Raw genomic sequence first — 19107 nt, 5'->3', positions numbered from 1 at the left:
AGAGATAGCTCAGTAGAATAAGCGCTTGCCTGGCAAGCGTAGGGTCCTGAGTTCAATCCCTGGTACCACAAAAAGAAAAAAAAAAAAGAAAGAAAGAAAGAAAGAAAAGTTAGATACAGAGAGGTTAAGTAACTTGACTAAGGTCACAGCTAATAAGTGACAAATGCTGGGCTTCAAAACAGACAGTGGTCCACTGACGGATAACTGCCCATTCATACTTTCTATTTAAAGTTACTGACCCTGCCAATAACTGTTGCCATTCTATTTAGTTAAATGTCACCTGTCCCTCAGAGGTCAGTCAAAATTTTCCACCTTTCATCAAGCTTTTTCTCTCACCTCTCCTCTTCGTCCCTGGGGAACCCCTCAGTGTAACTGCAAGTTCTGCAGAAACACAAGTGACTTTTGGATTGTCTTTCCTTTTTGCTAATGCCCCCATTAGATTTGTAGGGTCACTGAGAATAGGGTTATGGTAGCCTTTACTTTCTATTCCTGGCGTGTTTGTTAACTTCAAGTTAATGTTTTTCTAATTGTGCTATAAGCAGACTCACCGAAGTCCTTTAAAAGGAACTATCTCATGAATTGGGTGTGACAAGAAGTAAGAAGAATAAAGACTTTGGGGCCGGGGAGATGGCTCAGTAGAATAAGTGCTTCCCTGGCAAGTGCAAGGGCCTGAATTCAATCCCCAGTTCCACAGGAAAAAAAAAAAAAAAAAGGAAGAAGAAGTAAAGACTTTGGATGGCTTTTTTCTCTGGGAAAAACAACAGCAGCAGCATCACACTCCTTTCCTGTCCTACACTAATAGAAACGGAGGAGCAGTCCCTATAGGCTGGCGACAGCATGCTATTGGCAAGGAAGCCCTTCTCTCCTGCTTGGATGCCTCCTCCAAAGCCTCTGCTTGCCTTACTGGTCTTGACCCACTAGTTAGTTTCTAACTAGTAGAAAGACTGCCAAATCATAATCAGTCATTATCTTCCATCCTCATTTATGAAAAGTTAGATAATTGTAGGGTCCAGCACAAAATAAAAATATGCTTCTGTTAATGACTTATGAAACATTTCAAGATGGAAACAGCAGGGTAACATCACCCATGCTCAGCAGACAAAAAGCAATCAAAGACACTGAACATGGGGACAATTTATCTTCTAAGCCCTCAGCCTCTCTTCTTAAATAAAAATAGATGTGTTCTGTGTTATATTGGGGGTGGATGGCCAGCAAACTCCTAGAAGTTACAGGGCACATTGTGTTCTCCAAATAGAAGTTGGAAGGCTGTAGGAGTCCTTTTCTGGTTCTTGTCTCAGTCCAAGAAGTTAATATTTGTAATCCCAAAGATATATTATTGTAATCCTACCACGTTAATTCCAATCTACCACTCCCAGTGCAACCCACAGAGAAAGATACTAAAACATATTTATAATTACTGGGGAGCCAAGGGGCCCTAAGTCCAGCCATGAAGATGGTTTTCTGGAGCAAAGAGGCTGACCCAGGGCCTCACTGGTTTTATGTAGTGGAGGAGTGGCTTGAGGAGGAATGACCAAGAATTGTGGGAAGTAGGTGAGTACTGTGAGCTGAGCTAGGTGGGTGGCCTGCATTTACCTCTGCCATATGCAAAGAGGATATGCAGAGAAAGTAATCTGCATTATGCTATTGAGATAGTATCTAATGTTTTTGGGAGTCTGGTGCTTCAGCTTTGATGTAGTCTTTCAAGCCTCAGGAAGTCATAGCCTCTATCTCGAGGCTCAATCCCAGCTGGCGGCGCTAAACATTGGCTCTTTGTCCTGTCTCAACCTGACTCACATTAAAGAGCAGCAGGTGTAAGTTACCAGGGAAACATGCATGCCACCTTCAAAGACTATCACCAGCACCTCAGCTAGGCCAACATATATTGCTTAAGGCCAATTGAAGGATAAACAGAAGTCCTAGCCAGCTCTGTACATATCAATATGAGGAAACAGGGTCAGGCTCAGTCAAAATAGATAGTCACTCTTCTTTCAAGGAGAGCTGCTCAGGTGGTCCTCTATAGAAGGCCCATCCCCCAGCATATCCCCTTCAGGCAAGTGAAGGTGTTATGAGGTCATTAGAGTAGACCCTGATTTAATATTACTATAGACAGCTAAATTAGATAGGAATTAGCAGCAGTCAGAGAGGGGCCAGGCCCTCAAGGGAGTCAGTACAGAAGACGACACACTTCACAATTGTTGCAAGAGATGAACTGGAAGACAGCCAGGCCTGCAGGCCTCCCTAGAGATACACAGCAGTTTGAGATTGTACTGTGATCAGCACCATCTGGTCCAGTGAGCCTAGATAAGCTGTCACATGTACAGGTGATGACCAGGATACCCCAACCCAGACTCCTGTCCCTTCTTGAAATGTCCTTGATCTATGTTAGAAGTTACAGACCAGTTGAAGTTAGTGGTGCCCACTTCTTCTATCTGCCTCCTTCCCTATCCGATCAGTACTAGCTAAACTACTATGCTTGTAACACTGCAGCTCGGCCTGAGCTTAGCCCAGAGTGGTTTGAGAGGTGGTCATTTTCATGTATCAAAACACACAAAGAGCCTCAGTGAAAGCTGAACTTCGGGACCCCTCTTGACCCTTAGGAGCTTTTTCTCAATAAGCTTTTCCTACTTTTAACCTCCTTTGACCTCCTAGCCATTCTTTAGTTATCTAGAGACATGAGTTTGGCACATCTGACACCTAAAAGGTTGGGGGTCACTTCTCTATGACAATATAATATCCTTATAAAAAGGGGAAATCTGCACAGAGACAGATGTGCAGAGAGGGAGGATAGGGTGAAGGTGCAGAATGCCACTTGTCGAGCAAGCCAGAGATCGAAGCCAGGTACCAGGAAGGCAGGGAATGCCGGGCATTGCCTGCCAACCAGGGCAAGCCAGGAGGGAAACACGGAACAGTCTCCCTCGCCATCCTGAGCGTCACCTTGATCTCAAACTTCCAGCTTCAAAACTGCGGGAACAGGGGGCCTGGCCCTAGCTCAGTTCTTTAAGTGGCTGCTTCCACAAAGCTGGCAGCCTCAGGTTGCTGTAGTTCCATCCCCACAACACTCCAGCCAGCCAAAAGGGCCCTGAAGGCATTGGAGGAGAAAAAAAAAAAATCCTTATAAAAAGGGGCTGGTGAGATGGCTCAGTGGTCTAAAGCACCTACTTAGAACAAGCTTAGCAAAGCACAGGGACTGCGGTTCAATCCCCCAGCACCACATGCCAGCCAGCCCCGCCCCCTGGTGTGCTGAGCTGGCCACACACACACACACACACACACAAATAAAAAATTAAAAAAAAACTGCAGGAATAAATTTTTGTTGCTTAAACCATCTGGTTTATGCTATTTCCTTATGGCAACTGTAGCGTGCTTATACACTCCCCAACATGAGCAGATGTCCCCCGTTGGCGTGTCACTTGGGTAAGTTTCTCTCTCTCTCTCTCTCTCTCTCTCTCACACACACACACACACACACACACACACACACAACGTCTGCAAGAGATTGGGACAAGGATGAGGCCAGGGCAACATCAGTTTTTTTTTTTTTTTTTTTTTTTGGGTTTTTTTTTTTTTTGTTTGTTTTTGTTTTTGTTTTTTATAGAGCGGCCTTTGTGGGCTAGTTTGGGGAATCTGTTATCCCTGCTCTCCTTGTTTCAGCCCTGATTTAAAGCAAGCAGGTGTTGATGTCTGATGTCCTACAAATCAAATGATGCCCCCTGTGTAGGCTGCAGTCTGGCCATGCATAATGATGCTGTTCCACACCAGAGGGTATAGCGCTTCTGCGTGGAGTCACAAGTAAGAGGGCAGCGAGAGCCTGGAGGCACCTGCTTGCTGCTTCTGGCCCTCCTAGTGCGCATGCGGGACGCCCGACCCCACCCCCTGGGAGTGGGTGGGTTCGATTGGGGCAGTCCGGGCGCCCACGTCAGCACAGCAGCCAAAGTCTGGAGCGAGGAAGCGTCCCGGGGACGGGCTGTGGGGCCACCGGGGGTCCAGAGAGGGAAGTGGGTTTTGGTGCTTGGGGTCAGAAAGGGTGGGGTGCTGCTTTGTGAGGAAACAATTTGCAGACTGGTAACTGGGAGTCGGCCTGGACGCCGCGCACTCAGGCGCCTGCAGCAGTCCGAGACGGGGAGCCGGGTCTCCTAAGTGAGGAGTCCCCGGCACGCTGCAGCGCACCCAAACATGGCCACCGAACCCAGGCACCAGAGTCGCGGCCGCCACCGTGCATGACGCGCCCGCTGAGGGTTGCATCAGCCCGCGCCCACGTAGTCAGCCCGCCCCTCCGCCGCCTCGGTCCCGGTGCTGATTGGGCCACGTTGGTCAGTGACCTCTGCCTCAGCCAATGGGCGGCAGCCACAAAGAGTTCTGTCTGCAGAGCTGAAGCCCGGGTGGTCTATAAAAGGTGCGGCAGGCTGGGGTGCGCACCCCAAAGAGGGAACTGTCGTTGCTGATCATCGAACGGTTAAGTCGCCCCCTACCTGGCATCTCAGAGTTTAGCGGAGCTCACAGCGCCGTGGACATGGAGCCCGAGCCCGAGGCGGAGCAGGTCACGCTCCTGGTGAAGAGCCCCAACCAACGTCACCGCGACTTGGAGCTGACCGGAGACCGCAGCTGGAGCGTGGGCTGCCTCAAGGCCCACCTGAGCCGCGTCTACCCCGAGCGCCCGGTGAGAGGGGTCCCTGGGGATGCCACGTCCACCTTCGCTTTCCTGTAGCCTCTTCCTCCGCTGGCCGCCCGCGGATGACCAGTACTCGCCCGGTCACCCTCGCAGGACTGTGGTTCCGCTTCCTGTCCTACCCAGTGGCTGTCATCTCGTTCTAAGCAGCCGTCACTCCTTCCGGACGGGCTGCCGGCTGCTGACACCTCGCCTCCCCTCGATCCCTAGACCCCAAGGTTGTTGGACCCTGGCCCCACCTCCCCACATCCTTTCTTCATCCTCCAGATGTGGCCTTAGCTAAACTAGGGAACAACACTTTGACCTTGGGTGAGTCATTTCACCCTCCAAGCCTCGTTTTCCCCAAACAACCAGGTGATTAAATGTTCTAATGAGGCTTACAACCCTGGCTAGAGATTTTTTTTTTTTAAAGGGTGAGACATGAGTTTTGTGAATGTAGCTTTCTAGCAGGGTGAGGAGAGTTCGGGTGTCCAGCCCAGGCTGGAGAGTTAGGGAGCGCCCAGACGGGAGGTGCTTGCGGTCCACGCCCAGTGGCTCTCGCTCTGCCCGTCCACCTTCTGCTGACTGCCCCTCCCAAAAGCGCTGGACTCGAATCCTTGCTTAGACCCAAGGAGGAGCCCTGTGTACTTTGTAGCAAAGGGCAATTTAGGAAGGAAACAGGCAGAAGGAGTCGCCCTGAGTCTGGTTTTCAGACTTTGGTTCCTGGATTAGGGAGACTTCCTTGCTTTGTTTTGGTGGACACAGCTGTCAACAACACTCTCGGCACCGCCCCTTGTCCTCCCAGCCACGTGATGCAGGGAGCGCGCTGGACCTTTCCGTATTTACTTTGTACTCAGATGTTATGTAAGTGTCAGCAGTGTTCCCTGCTGCCCACGAGTGTAATTTTTGCTCACACAGGAAAGGGCAGACGGGCAACAAAAAATGGAAATTGTTTATTGTTATCTGAAGCGCTCCAACACGCAGTAACGAATGTCAGTTTGGTTTTGTTGCATATTCTCAAGAATGTAAGAGTAAGTTTTCCTTTTGAAAGGAAACTGGGCGTCCCTTATTTATTTATCAGCTTCCATTCCTGTTCCCTGTAGAATTCAGCTTAGCACTCTGCGGTTTCGCCATAGGTGCGGGCGGGAACCCACGTGGCCTGGTTACTGGGAGAGGGGCAGTTAGGGCCATAGACAGGCAGAGCAGGCGCAGTCTCTGGTTGCATCGGTTATAAAAGGCCTTGTTTGGAGAAGTTTTGCTTAAGAAACATCACTCCTGTTTCTAGGAAAGGGCTGCCAATGCAGGCTTTTAAAAGGAAACAATTCAGATCCACGGGGAACTGGATTTCAAACCTTTTGTGGGGAGGTGTTGCCTGCACATTTACAACAGTGTGAATTCATCTGGATAACATTTACCTGTCAAGTCAGGAGAATAGTGTAAACGCAGTGTCCAATATTTATTTTACATAATGTATTTTGACCACTGTCAAATCCTGATTTATGTTAAAAAGCAAATGCAATTTTTTTTTTTCCATTTTGTTTTAAACAATCTGCTTCTTAATCTCAGGTTATTTGGCAGGAACAGCAAGTTTTATTCCAAGTTTTGCCTCATTGACTATTCTAGCAAGAACAGTCAACAAGTTGGTCTCCAGGATGTTGACACTGATGTACATACTTTGAAATTATTAAAGTACAACTTAAAAGGAGTTAAAATAGTTTTTGAAGTGAGGCTTGTCTAAAAGTATATGAAGGGCCAGGGAGATGGCTCAGTGGAATAAGCGCTTCCCTGGCAAACGCAAGGGTCTGAGTTCAATCCCTGGTTCCGTAAAAAAAAAGGTAAAAAATAAATAAATAAATAAAAGTCTCTGTGACTTTAAAGCCACTTTTACAGCAGGTGACTTTGGATGAGTTGGTTTCTCAGACTCCCCTCTTTAAGATAGGGGTGCTAACTCCAACAGGCTGATTGTGTGAAGTGTCACACACAGGTTACATTTATAACTACGTTTGTATGCCCAGAAATCCTCTGTGGGGTCACGTTTAGAGTTGCTTCAGGCTTATGAAGCAGTATTTAGGTGGCTTGTGTGAAGGCCCACCATGCAAGTCTTGTAAACTTTCTTTGAGGTCAAACTAGGTTTTACAGTTAGTTATTATAGAAACCCCAAATATAGTTTGGCTTTTTAAAGGAAAAAAACAAAAAAAACAAGCACAAACAATTTGAGATTTTTGTGGCAGGAGGCAGTCTCCCTGAGAGTTCAGTCAAGTGTGTTGCCATAGTTTTTGTGGACTGGAGATATTTTGCCATTCTGTATTTAATTGCATGCTACAGATCAGTTTAAAGTGAAGCACTTTCTAAATAAAAGTTGTGTAATAAGTGAGGTCTTCCAATTCTCCTATGATGCTGAAGGAAAACACATACCCAGATTATTTGCATGAAGCAGCTGGGAAACTTGTCTAGCTGAATGCTGACCTGTGTTATTCTTTCTTTCCCCATCAGCGTCCAGAAGACCAGAGGTTAATTTATTCTGGAAAGCTGTTGTCAGATCACCAGTGTCTCAGGGACATTCTTCCGAAGGTACTTGCTGTCACTTACCCATACAATATTTGGAATATTTTCAAGGCCTTTGCCAGGGGTTGAATTCCAGAGGTCTTACAGCATCTGTTGATTGCTTTTAGCAGGAAAAACGGCACGTTTTGCATCTGGTATGCAACGTAAAGATGCCCTCCAAAGTGCCTGAAGCTGGCGTGAAGGTATGCCTGTTCATGTTTGTAACAACAGTCTGTGTCCTTCAGATTCTCAAGGGAGGGATCAAGGAGGGAAGAGAAAATTCTTCACAAAGGTGTACGGCTTTTTACTGAGCATATTTTATCTCTTCCTCAGGGTGTATCAGGAATTAGCAATTGTGTTATCAGCACAAGAGAGCCTGCTATAGAGAGCAAACATTCCATTAGGCTTGAGGGAAGGTGGACGTACCTTTGCGCTGACTTCTGGGATAGGATCTGACCCATGGATGCTGTGCACTTGGGAGACTGAGCTAGTGGGGCGCTTGAAAAGGGGCTCTCCCTGAGTTTGGCACAGAACAAGTTTCTTTTAAGAAGGCTTTACTTTTCATAGAGTTAAAAAAATGAACATATGGGGCTGGGAAGATAGCTCAGTAGAATAAACACTTGCCTGGCAAGCACAAGGTCCTGAGTTCAATCCCTGGTACCACAAAAAAATTAAATTAAACTAAATTAAATTAAAAAATGAACATATATTTCTTTTGGACATTTCTCTCATCAGCATTTATTTGAATAGGGATAGGCCAGTCTTTTGTATGTGATCTTAAAGATGTGTCCGACAGTTAAAAGCACCTTTTTTTTAAATGTATTTAGGACAGGGTCGACAGGGTCTCACTACATAGATGGGACTCGTAGTGATCCTTCTATTTTCAGCCTCCCAAGCGCTGGGATTACAGGCTCATGCCACGATGCCCAGTCTCAATCACCGGTTCAGTGTGCCTCAGGGGCAGGTCTGGCATGACACACCTGGGGTCGAACCCGGCCGCTGCACTCTGCCTAAGCAGGTGCTTTAGTCCGCTGAGCTATCTGGCTGGCCCTAAAAACACTCACTGAAGGGAGTTACGGACTCAAGGTGCCGCTTTAGGGGCTCTCAGCCGGACAGGTTGATCCCAGTGTGAGCTGTTTCTGTGTGCGCTTACTTTTGCAGAATGACAATAAAATACCAGTGACCAGGTGAAAAAAAAAAAAAGCACTCATTTTCATTTCACATGTTTATATGATTGTTTTGTTTTGTTTTTTGCGGTACTGGGGATTGAACTTAGGACCTTGTGCTTGCCAGGCAAGTGCTTACTCTACTGAGCTATCTTCCCAGCCCTTCACATGTTTATTTGAATATTTGGTATTAATCTTCTAATGTAGTGGTGACTCTAAATTTGTGTTACCATTGTTCTTCCCATAATATCTGAACATAGAACATTTTCTTTTCCTGGGTTGTTAGCTGGGTGTACTTATAAAAAGTAATTGGTTGAATTTGGTTGAATTTAATTTTGAGAGTGAGTTTAGTATCATTAGATGTGTAAAGCACCAGCAGGAAGCGTTTCCCCCCCCCGATAGCTTCCTTGGAGGATTTTAGGAATGCTACAAGCATAGTTGCTTTCAGAAAAAAGTCTCAATTTTTTAATACCTACCCAGTGCTGCACCACAGAGCCACACCCCCAGCCCTAGTATCTGTATATTGAAAATTATGTTGAATAAATTTTAGAATATTTTTGAAGTAGCACTGAATGGATTTCGTTTTGCTGGGCTTAGGGGTGAGGGTGGGGACACATGCTGTTCACAGCAGAAGGATTGCTGTAGCCTGATTTCAGACAGTTGCATCAGGTCCCTTGTTCTCATTTCCGTGTCACACCTAACGTAGGTTGCTGAATCCACAGAGCAGCCCCGTGGACCTAATCAGGGACAATATCATGGGGATTCCTCAAGTGATGGTTTAAGGCAAAGGGAAGTTCCTCAGAACCTTTCTCCGTCTGGATGGGAAAGCGTCTCACGGTGAGTGTTGATAAAGAACCAGCTTTATACAACATATCCCTTGTTTGCATCGGTGTAAGAATAAAGGGTGTATACACAGGTATAATCAGAGAAAGTTTTGTTTTATAAAAAGCATCACTTTACAGATCATTTTATTTTTTCTTAATACATGACCTTTTACAAACATACTTACAAAATGAAAAAAAAATGCATGTATTGAAAATATAAGCGTTTTAGTTGGCCACGGGGGTGTTTCCTATTGTGGTCACTTGACCACTCTCAGGGTAGGCAGGAAATTAGCCCTGCTGCAGGAAAAACAAACAAACAAACCCAGCTGTTGTAAGCACAGTGCAGCTGTTTTGCTGAGTAGCTTTGTGCTCTGCCTATCATAAACAAACGGAGATAAAAGGTGTTGGCCAAGAAGTGTTTTACCGAGGACTGTGGTGGAGGTGCTGGGGGCAAGCTGTGCCTTCAGTACACGTAGAGCTTTTAGTTAGAACAAAGCTGGAGATGATCACATGCTCTCGTGTCTGGATTTTATAGCTCTTGGAACACCTTGTTATAAAAGTACTTTGGGGAAAAATAATACACTAAATACAACTTAAAATTCTGTAACTTGAGTTCTCCTGCCACTTTACTTATAGTTTTCATTTAACTTTTAATAAATACAGGTATTGAGGAAGGAGTACTTTTTCTCCTTAAATGAAATTTCAAGAATACATGAAAGTAGGAGGAGGATATAATGAATCTCTCCAGTATCATTTAGACTTTTTTTGGACTGGGGATTGAACTCAGGACCTTGTGCTTGCCAGGAAAGCATTTATGCCACTGAGCTATATCCCTGGCCCCAACTAGGCTTAATAGTCAGTTTTTCCACAATTGCTTTATCTATTGCTTTTTTTTGAGACGGGATCTTGCTGTGTAGTCCAGGCTGGCTTTGAACTCACTATGTAGTCCAGACTGGCCTCAAATTCCCTTTTACCCGGCTGCTTCTGCCTTCTGAGTGTTGAAATTACAGGCCAGCTCGATCCTCCTCCCTCGGTCTCTTGAGTGCCCAGGTTACAGCATGTGCCACCAAGCCCAGCTGCTGTCTCATTGTTCCATACTTCAGCATGTAATTTCAGAAACCTTTTAGATATCATGCATAACTGCATTGTCATCAGATCTAACAAAAAATTTAAAAGCCCTTTATCTTATTTCTTTTTTTTTTTTGGTGGAACCAGGGATTGAACTCAGGCCCTTGCGCTTGCCAGGGAAGCGCTTATTCCACTGAGCCATCTCCCCGGCCCCCCTTTATCTTATTTCCATACACTGTAACTTTTTACAGTGATCAAGCAGCATCATATGAAGACTGATCTTGGAATTCTGTCTTAAAATACTGGTTAAGCAACTGTCAGCACGCAGTCTGGACAATTGAACACGTTATTAGATAGAAAAACTACTTTCTTCCAGCTATACAACTAGAGAACTGAAAGCTACATCTCACTGCTTGAATTTCACTATATATAAATGTGTTGATTTCATTGAACAATGTTTACTGGACAGCTGCTCTGTTTTGTTTTTTTTTTTTTTTTGCTGTACCAGGGATAGAACTCAGTACCTTTCACTTGCCATGCAGGCGCTCATGCTGCTGAGCTATATCCCTGGCCCTTGCACAGCTACTGTATATAACTGATTAAGGCTGTGAGTAACCTGCAGGATGACCACATACTCTGTAATCTTCCTACAATTCTGCTGGGACTTCACTTCTGTGGAGTGCTGCTGGAGGGGTTGCTGCTAGCGAGGTGCACAGCCCCAGGTGACTCCCACACGCCTGTCGCCAGCAGGTCAGGGCTGCTTCTGGGCTGGAAAACCACGAGCTTGGCATCAAAGCCAGGTCTCCGGTGCAGCCCTGCTGTGTACCAGCTTGGTGAACTTGCGCACACCCAATGTCTCTCTTGACCCTAGGTCTAGGCGCCCTTCTAGAATAGGGTGAGTTCCCTCCTCACAAGATTATTGGGGTCCCATCCACCTGTATAAGACATGAAATGGTCAGTAATTATGCAGGAGAGTGCCATATGCACGCCTAACTCGGCCTCAGTATAGATTCGTATCTAGGGACAGGAGAAGTGGGTATTGGAAAGAGAGAAGAGATTTATTTTAAGAAAGACTTGGCGGGGGAAAGTGGCTTTGGAGCTGTTTCCTAAAAGCTGATTAGTGGATTTAGGTCTGCAGCAAGACTCAGGACATCAAAATGGGGTGGGGATCTAATCACTTGGAAAGTTCAGCTTGTTTGTACATTTGTGCATAAAATATGCAGGGCTGCCCTGTCAGTGGCAGGATGAGAACCCGTGCGGGCTCCTGTTCCCTGTGGGATCTGGTTTGTGGTGGGAGGGATTCCTTATGCGGTACTGTCTGCACTTGTGTTACCCAAGTATATCAGACAGTTACCTAACTTGTAACTGCCATGAGGCCTGTTCTTCTTTCTGTCCTGATCTGAGTTCTGATTACAATTGTTTGCAGTTATTTATACTCAACCAACTCAAAAAGAGTTGTTTTGTTTTCATTTGTGTACAGACCGGAAGCTGTCCAGCAGGCATTCCAAGGCCTGGGTTTCTCTGGCTACACAACCTACGGGTGGCTACAGCTCTCCTGGTTCCAGCAGATCTATGCACGGCAGTACTACATGCAGTAGTAAGTCCCTTCTGCTTTGCTGGATGTGACCATGGTCCCTGGGGATTGAGAGAAATCCCATTGTGCTATAAAGTTCTGGGTGGAGGGGTGAATGCATTTTCATCAGTTGTGCAGAGCCTGCCCTTCCTGGTTCTATGGGTGGGGTAGAGAATAAATAGTAGCTGCTACTTGCTTTATGTTTTGGTGCCTGGGTGCACCTGTCTGGTACATAAGTTAATGCCTTTATTTAAAGTATGTTGCCTCCTTTTTAATGTGGGGTGTCTTTAAAGTTTTGTGAAAATTTTAATTTGCTAATATACTATAATTTTAGAGTGGCCTTGATATTTAACTCTAGATGAAATTTACTATGTGGCTTACACATATGACTATTGGTGAAGTTCTTCACTAAATTAAAGAGAAATCAAGTATAAATATACCTTAAAATTGTTAATAGTAAAAGACTCCTGTGTAAATAAGAGTACAGTCCTCAAAATTCTTTGCTCTCAACATCAATCTACTCATATTGTTTTTAGTTTAGCTGCCACTGCAGCATCAGGAGCTTTTGTCCCGTCAGCAAGTGCCCAAGAGATACCTGTGGTTTCTACACCTGCACCAGCCCCAATTCACAACCAGTTTCCTGCTGAAAACCAGCCAGCCAATCAAAATGCAGCTCCTCAAGTGGTGGTTAATCCTGGAGCCAATCAAAATTTGCGGATGAATGCACAAGGTGGCCCTCTTGTGGAAGAAGATGATGAGATTAATCGAGATTGGTTGGACTGGACCTATTCAGCAGCTACATTTTCTGTTTTTCTCAGTATACTCTACTTCTACTCCTCCCTGAGCAGATTCCTCATGGTCATGGGGGCCACCGTTGTCATGTACCTGTAAGCAAATGGTTTCTCTCCTTTTTAATTTCCTTTTCTGAAAATTACACTTATCTGTGACTCAAATCAAGTACAGACTTTCTGTTTTGAGTAGTCTTCAGTTATTTTTTTTTTTAATTTTTTTTTTAACATTTATTTATTGTGTGTGTGTGTGTGTGTGTGTGTGTGGCCAGCTCAGCCCACCAGGGGGCGCAGCTGGCTGGCATGTGGTGCTGGGGGATCGAACCGTGGTCGCTGTACTTTGCCAAGCTTGTTCCAAGTAGGTGCTTTAGACCACTGAGCCATCTCTCCAGCCCAGTCTTCAGTTATTGAAGCTTTGTTTAAATAGTATGTCATTCTGGCACTTTCAGCGCAAGGAATTCATGACTTGGTTGTGTATTCCCCAGAATGTATTATCATTTTTGAGATAATACAAAAAGAATATTCTTTTTTCTTCTAGATAAATTAGCTTCAGACTCATAAGCCACAACAACATAGCCATATTGTATTTGTTTTGAATAAGAACATATTTGTTTCTCTCGGGCTACACTGCCTTCCAGGCTGAAGGTCAGGCTCGGTTAGCATAACCTTGAAGGGCCAGGAAACCTTCAGACCTGATGTTTGGCTTCAGCTGTGGACTAGGACAGCATTTCTCAGCTGGAGTTAATTCTGTACCTCCTCCCAGGGGACATTTGACAATGTCAGGAGACACTTTTGGTTGTCACAGCTAGGCGGGTGGCCCTGCTAGCATGTGTAGATGTACAGCGAGAGAGACTGCTTGATTTCCTCCAGGGCACAGGGCAGCTCCTGCAGTCAATACTGTACCCAGCATGTCACTAGTGCTGGATGGCAAAAGCCTGGCCTAGAGAGATGGCTCTTTGTGCTTGAACCTGAATTTTTCCTTTATAATGAAAATAGATTTTTGTTTTTAAAAATAGAAGATATATAGTGTATGCGTGCTTGGCCTTTGCGTTCAGGTTGTCAAGCGTAAGGCTTAGTTCAGATAAGCAAGCATCATCTAAGCACATACTGTGTGCCAGGTGCTGTTTTGTTACTGAAGAGTAAAACACAGACCTGTGCAAAGGTCTGTCGCCAGTGACAGATGGCTCTGCACATGTAGCTAGCAGGGTGCTGCTGTGATTAGGGGAGCAGAGCTTGGGGTCTTGAGTCGACCCCGCTGTGATGTTGGCTAAGACAAACTTGATGTGCTTCTTTTAAAGGCACCACGTTGGGTGGTTTCCGTTCAGACAGAGGCCCGTTCAGAACCTCCCCCGTGATGGTCCTCCTCAGGAAGCTGTGAATCAGGACCCGAACAACAACTCACAGGTACAGGGCCTCTGCCCGCGCCTGGGCAGGCTGTCTGTGCTGTGCCAGGGAACCCTGGGCCTTGACCTGGAGGCCTCCAGATACGTGCTTTACCATTTCATTAGGCCAGGTATTTCATGATTGTTTTTCAGTTTATTCTTAGAGTAGCAGATATTTTTTTTTAAACTTTTGACATGCCACCAAATCCATTGTGTATTTTTTGTCATGCGGCAATTGGCATTTTTGCTTAGGGAAATAAATGTGTTTTCAGCTCACATTTGAGGTTCAGGGATCGGTCACAGTGTATTCTGTGATGGAAACTGCTAATGGATAGCTGCTCTTTTTTAGGTCTGGGCACGTAAGCATGCCTCATAGAATAGATTTCTTGGAAAATAACACACAGAAGCAGAATTTTTTTTTTTTTTTTTTTTTTTTTTTTTTTTGCAGAATTGGGGATTGAACTCAGGCCCTTGCACTTGCCAGAGAAGCGCTTATTCCAGGGAAGCGCTTATTCCACTGAGCCATCTCCCCGGCCCCTAGAAGCAGAATTTTTATAAGTCACATTAATGCATGATTCTAAAGGATTCACTTTGAGAACAAAAATTGTCTTTTTATTTTATTGAGAACAATGAGACAGTTTCAAAACCGATTAGTAGGACAGTTTCAATAATTAGTACATTGCGTATTGTTTTCTTCATAGTGGTTATTCATAGCAATAATTGTCCTTTGTATTATGATTTTAGAAATCTGGGTTTCCATCACTGTTTTCTTAACTCAGAACTGCTAAAATCTGGATACCTGCATTCAGTGAAATGGTTAATTACTAATTTATAATAGTTGAACATCAGGAACTTAACTTGCTCTGATACTTGCTGCTCTGATCCAAAAGCACCCAAAGCCATCAGCATTGTCGTGCTAAAGAAGCTCAAGAAGACCTTCTGCAGGGAGGGTCATGCCCAGGGCAGGGTCGCCACCAAGCCTGGCTGCTTGGTGTATAGCAAGGGCCAGGAGCTTAGCCTGCCCTCTCGTAACGTCACCTGTGGACCTCATTGCTTTCTCCTTGTGTTTCACCCCTGTAGGAAGGCACTGACTCTGAAATGGAAGACCCCAACCGCCTCCCGCAAGACCGGGATGCGCTGGCTGCCGAGCAGAGCAGCCCTTCGTTTGTGAGCACAGCATGGCTCGTCTTCAAGACTTTCTTTGCCTCTCTCCTTCCGGAAGGCCCTCCAGCCATAGCAAACTGACAGCACTTGTGCTCTGGAGGCTAGAGGCTTTGAGGAGCGTGGACTGATGTCTAACCAGCTGGATTTCCTCACCTGGACCTGACACGACACAGTCATTACCGAAAACCCACAAGGATGATAGTATGCTTTTGTGACTGAGCAAAAGTGGAAAGACAAGAAGCCATGATACAAATTGATGAACAAAAATGCCTAGGGCTTCTCATGTCTTTATTCTGAAGAGCTTTAATATATACTGTACGTAGTTCAATAAGCATTGTAAGTAGATGGCATTAAGTGTCGCATGTTTATGCCTGAGGAACTTTCCCAGATGTTTGTGTCTGCATGTATGTTTGTACATAGAAGTCATAGATGCAGAAATGGTTCTGCTGGTACGATTTGATTCCTGTTGGAATGTTTAAATTACACTAAGTGTACTACTTTATATAATCAGGGAAATTGCTAGACATGTTAGCAGGACTTTTCTAGGAAAGACTTATGTATAATTGCTTTTTAAAATGCAGTGCTTTCTTTAAACCCAGAGGACCTTTGCAGAGGTAGAAACTTTTGCTGGGTTTTCTGTTCAATAAAGTTTTGCTATGACTTGCTGTGGCAGAGACTCGTGTTATCCTAGCAGTTTACATACTGTGTGTCCATTGTCACCGGGTGGTCGCCTGCTGTGTTGTTCATTTCAGATAACCTGAGTGCTGCTTTTATAGAAGGTTTATTTGTACTAGTGAAGGATGGTAAAGCAAGGCCGTTGGCAGGTTTTCTTCTTTCTTCCTTCCCTCCTCTGCCCTCCTTTTTCCTTCCTTTGTTTTTTCTTTCTTGTGCTAGGGATCCAACCCAGGGCCTTGCACACACCAGACAAGCCCATCTGCCACTGAGCTAAACCCCGACGAGGCCATGAAAGATTTGTCTTATAAGACTACACCTGTAGTTTGCCCCCACTGCCTGATTTCAACATTACTGGTTATACAGGAACCCACCAAGATTAAAAATCTCAAAATGTAAAGAGTGGCAAAAAGTTCCAAGAAAAACAGCATGCCTCAGGACTAGAGCAGCTATAACATGGCAGTGATAATACTGAGAGACTATAAAAAATAGTGTTTGCTGGGAGGAAGATGAGTCTTGAGGTTGGAGTTCAGGAATTCGTGTGCAAGAAAGTAAGTGAGTGTGAAATGAAGGAAAGGTTTTAGGAAGCAGGAGAGAAATAGCCTAGCAGGAGTAAAGCACAGCCAGGTTTTGCCTGTTGCCAAACAGAATTAGGTCTTGGTGTTTGAAGAAAGCAACCATGAAGAATTTATAGTCTTGGGTGGGAAAGCCTATTCAGAGGCGAAACCATCACTATTTGGCAAGAGGCCAGGGCTCCAGGCAGCTGGCAGTTCCTGTCTCCTGCTTCTGTAGTAGAGCCATAACCTCTCTCTCCCTGTGGTGGGTGGGTTGTGAGAGTTAATTGCATGGCCCCAAAGCCTATAGTGCCAGCCAATTTTCTATACCTTTAAAATGTTCTAAGATGTGAAATACATGGCCACCCAATTTTCCTAAGAGCATCCAATTGTGATATTTTGCATGTTTCTATTGTCCATAACATGGGCAACCAGTGTCCTGTACTGGAAATAGTCACCAGTGCTGTTACATCTAATCAGATGTGAGAACTAATTTCAGGAGCCCCAGACCAATTCAGTAAACTCATCTTTAAGATTCTGTTCTTCTGGAATCATGCTTATCACCAAAATCTGTGTCAGTCACATCCCTACCAGTGGAAATAGGAAAAGTAGGATATACAGCGTACCTGAGTTCACAAATGGTTTTGTTTGTGAATAATTTGATTCTCAAACTGAAGCATTTGGCAGGATTTTCATTTTGTTCATGCACTCTGCACTGGGTCACAGCATGACTAACCATCTTAGAATCATGGATCACATAAAGTTCATGAGCCACTGTACAGTAGTCTTACCTTACCTGCAAAATGATTAAGAACCTCCCTAGTATCAAACTCATCTCATAACCAAAATATCTAAGTAACTGACAGGCAGGAAGTGTCTACAGTGTGGTTACTCTGGACAAGGGGATGATTCACTTCCCAGTGATATAATGTACAATTTCATCACACAACTTTGATCAGTGTGCAATATAAAAACTGAGTTATTTCTACAATTTCCATTTAGTAGTTTTGTAGTAATAATTTAGTAGTCAATTTTCGATCATGGTTGGCTATAGATAAGTAAAACCATAGATGGGGGTTACTGTATTTATATTTTCTACAGATTGCAATCAGTTACCTGACCATAGGGACTGGCCAGGCATGTATGAAACCATAGGGCAGGTGGGAAGAACTGATGCTACAGTGCCCAGGCCTAATTTCTTCAGAGAAACCTCAGTTTTGCTCTTAAGGCCTTTCAATGAGAAAAAGATGAGCCTAGGGCTCACATTCACAGCTCAATTTATGTATGTATGTATGTATGTATGTGTGTGTGTGTATGTGTGTGGCCAGCTCAGCCCACCAGGGGGCGCGGCTGGCTGGCATGTGGTGCTGGGGGATTGAACCTCAGTCCATGTGCTTTGCTAAACTTGTTCTAAATAGGTGCTTTAGACCACTGAGCCATCTCACCAGCCCCCACAGCTCAATTTCTACATAAGTGACCAGCCATATTGGCTGCATAAGAAGCCCTCTTCCCCGGCAAGCGCAAGGGTCTGAGTTCAATCCCCAGTTCCGCAAAAAAAAAAAAAAAGAAGCCCTCATCTGAGTGGCTATAGACAGAGATTTCTGAAAGATCAAGTCTTATCTAGGAAGTGGTTGGATTACAATACAAAGCAAATCGTGTCTTCTGAGAATTAAGGAGGAGGTGGGGTAATGGTAGAATGTGGTAGATTGCCAACTGGTGGTCAACTTGTTACACGCAGCTGAATTGAACTAGCATTGTGCTAGGTGTGAGAGGCCCACCTGAGGCTTGTTGCCAGCAGCCTAAGAGGAGGAACTGGAAAGGCTGTTGGGCTGTTAGAAGCTGTAAGGAGCTGTTGTGTCTCTTGAAGGAGCTTGTCATGCTGGCTTTCCTGATGAATTCAGCTGCTTTCATTGTCAAAGGAGCTAGGGCTCTTGTTGCATTGAGAATGGCTACAGTTCACTTTGGGGGAGCTCTGGTCCTGGGGGAAAAAGCCATGCAGCTCAATAAATTCTTACTTGACCTGTAGGTTGAGTGAGTGCAAGTCTAACCTAAACCAGACCCTCAACCAATTCCCAGACTTGAGGTAGATTATAGACCCAGAACTTCTCAAATGATGGAAAGTATGGATTTCCTGAAGGAAAGGTCCTATTACAGTGCCAAAAATTTATGTTGTTAATCTCTCTGAGCCTTTCCCTAAAGTGACCTATAGGCTTTTCAAATTTTTGCTTTGTTTTTTTTTATTTTTTTATTTTAACATTGTGTGTGTGTGTGTGTGTGTGTGTGTGTGTGTGTATGTGTGTGGCCAGCTTAGCCCACCAGGAGGGGTGGCTGGCTGGCATGTAGTGCTGGAGGATTGAACCGCGGTCCCTGTGCTTTGCCAAACTTGTTCCAAGTAGGTGCTTTAGACCACTGAGCCATCTCTCCAGCCCCTTTTGCTTTGTTTTTAAACAGAGTAATTAGTGTTGGAGGAAGCAAAACGATAAGACATTGTGCAAGGATATAGGACATGAACTCTAAATTGATTTTTTAAATTAATTTTATTGAGAAACAAATAGCAGTGAGACAGTTTCAAAACAGATTAGTAGGACAGTTACAATAATTATTACATTGCATACTGTTGTCTTCATAGTAGTTATTCAGAGTACAAGATGTAGACATGATATCTTGTCTAAACACTATTAGTATAAACCTTTTTTCTCACTGAACTAAGAGAAAATAGCTGTATAT

The 19107-nt window shown here is 44.7% G+C and overlaps 1 protein-coding gene across 3 annotated transcripts; it reads left to right on the top strand.

Annotated features, from left to right (window-relative positions):
* The first annotated feature begins 4364 nt into the window (after positions 1–4364).
* On the top strand, positions 4365–15823 carry Herpud1 (homocysteine inducible ER protein with ubiquitin like domain 1). Of its 3 annotated transcripts, none has more exons than XM_004625962.2 (8): positions 4368–4657; positions 7139–7216; positions 7321–7392; positions 9062–9192; positions 11728–11844; positions 12357–12707; positions 13907–14012; positions 15071–15823. In XM_004625962.2, the coding sequence occupies exons 1-8, from the start codon at positions 4511–4513 to the stop codon at positions 15233–15235; spliced, it is 1167 nt and encodes a 388-aa protein (XP_004626019.1). In that variant the 5' UTR covers positions 4368–4510; the 3' UTR covers positions 15236–15823. The 3 variants fall into 3 exon arrangements, with proteins under 3 accessions (XP_023565068.1, XP_004626019.1, XP_004626018.1); XM_004625961.2 differs by having other exon boundaries at positions 7318–7392; positions 15071–15814; XM_023709300.1 differs by lacking the exon at positions 15071–15823 and having other exon boundaries at positions 4365–4657; positions 7318–7392; positions 12357–12550; positions 13907–13986.
* The last annotated feature ends 3284 nt before the right edge of the window (positions 15824–19107 follow it).

This window comes from Octodon degus, unplaced genomic scaffold (genome assembly GCF_000260255.1).
Source record: "Octodon degus isolate 3935 unplaced genomic scaffold, OctDeg1.0 scaffold00011, whole genome shotgun sequence".
NCBI lineage: Eukaryota > Metazoa > Chordata > Mammalia > Rodentia > Octodontidae > Octodon > Octodon degus.
This window is presented reverse-complemented; position numbering and strand designations above follow the sequence as displayed.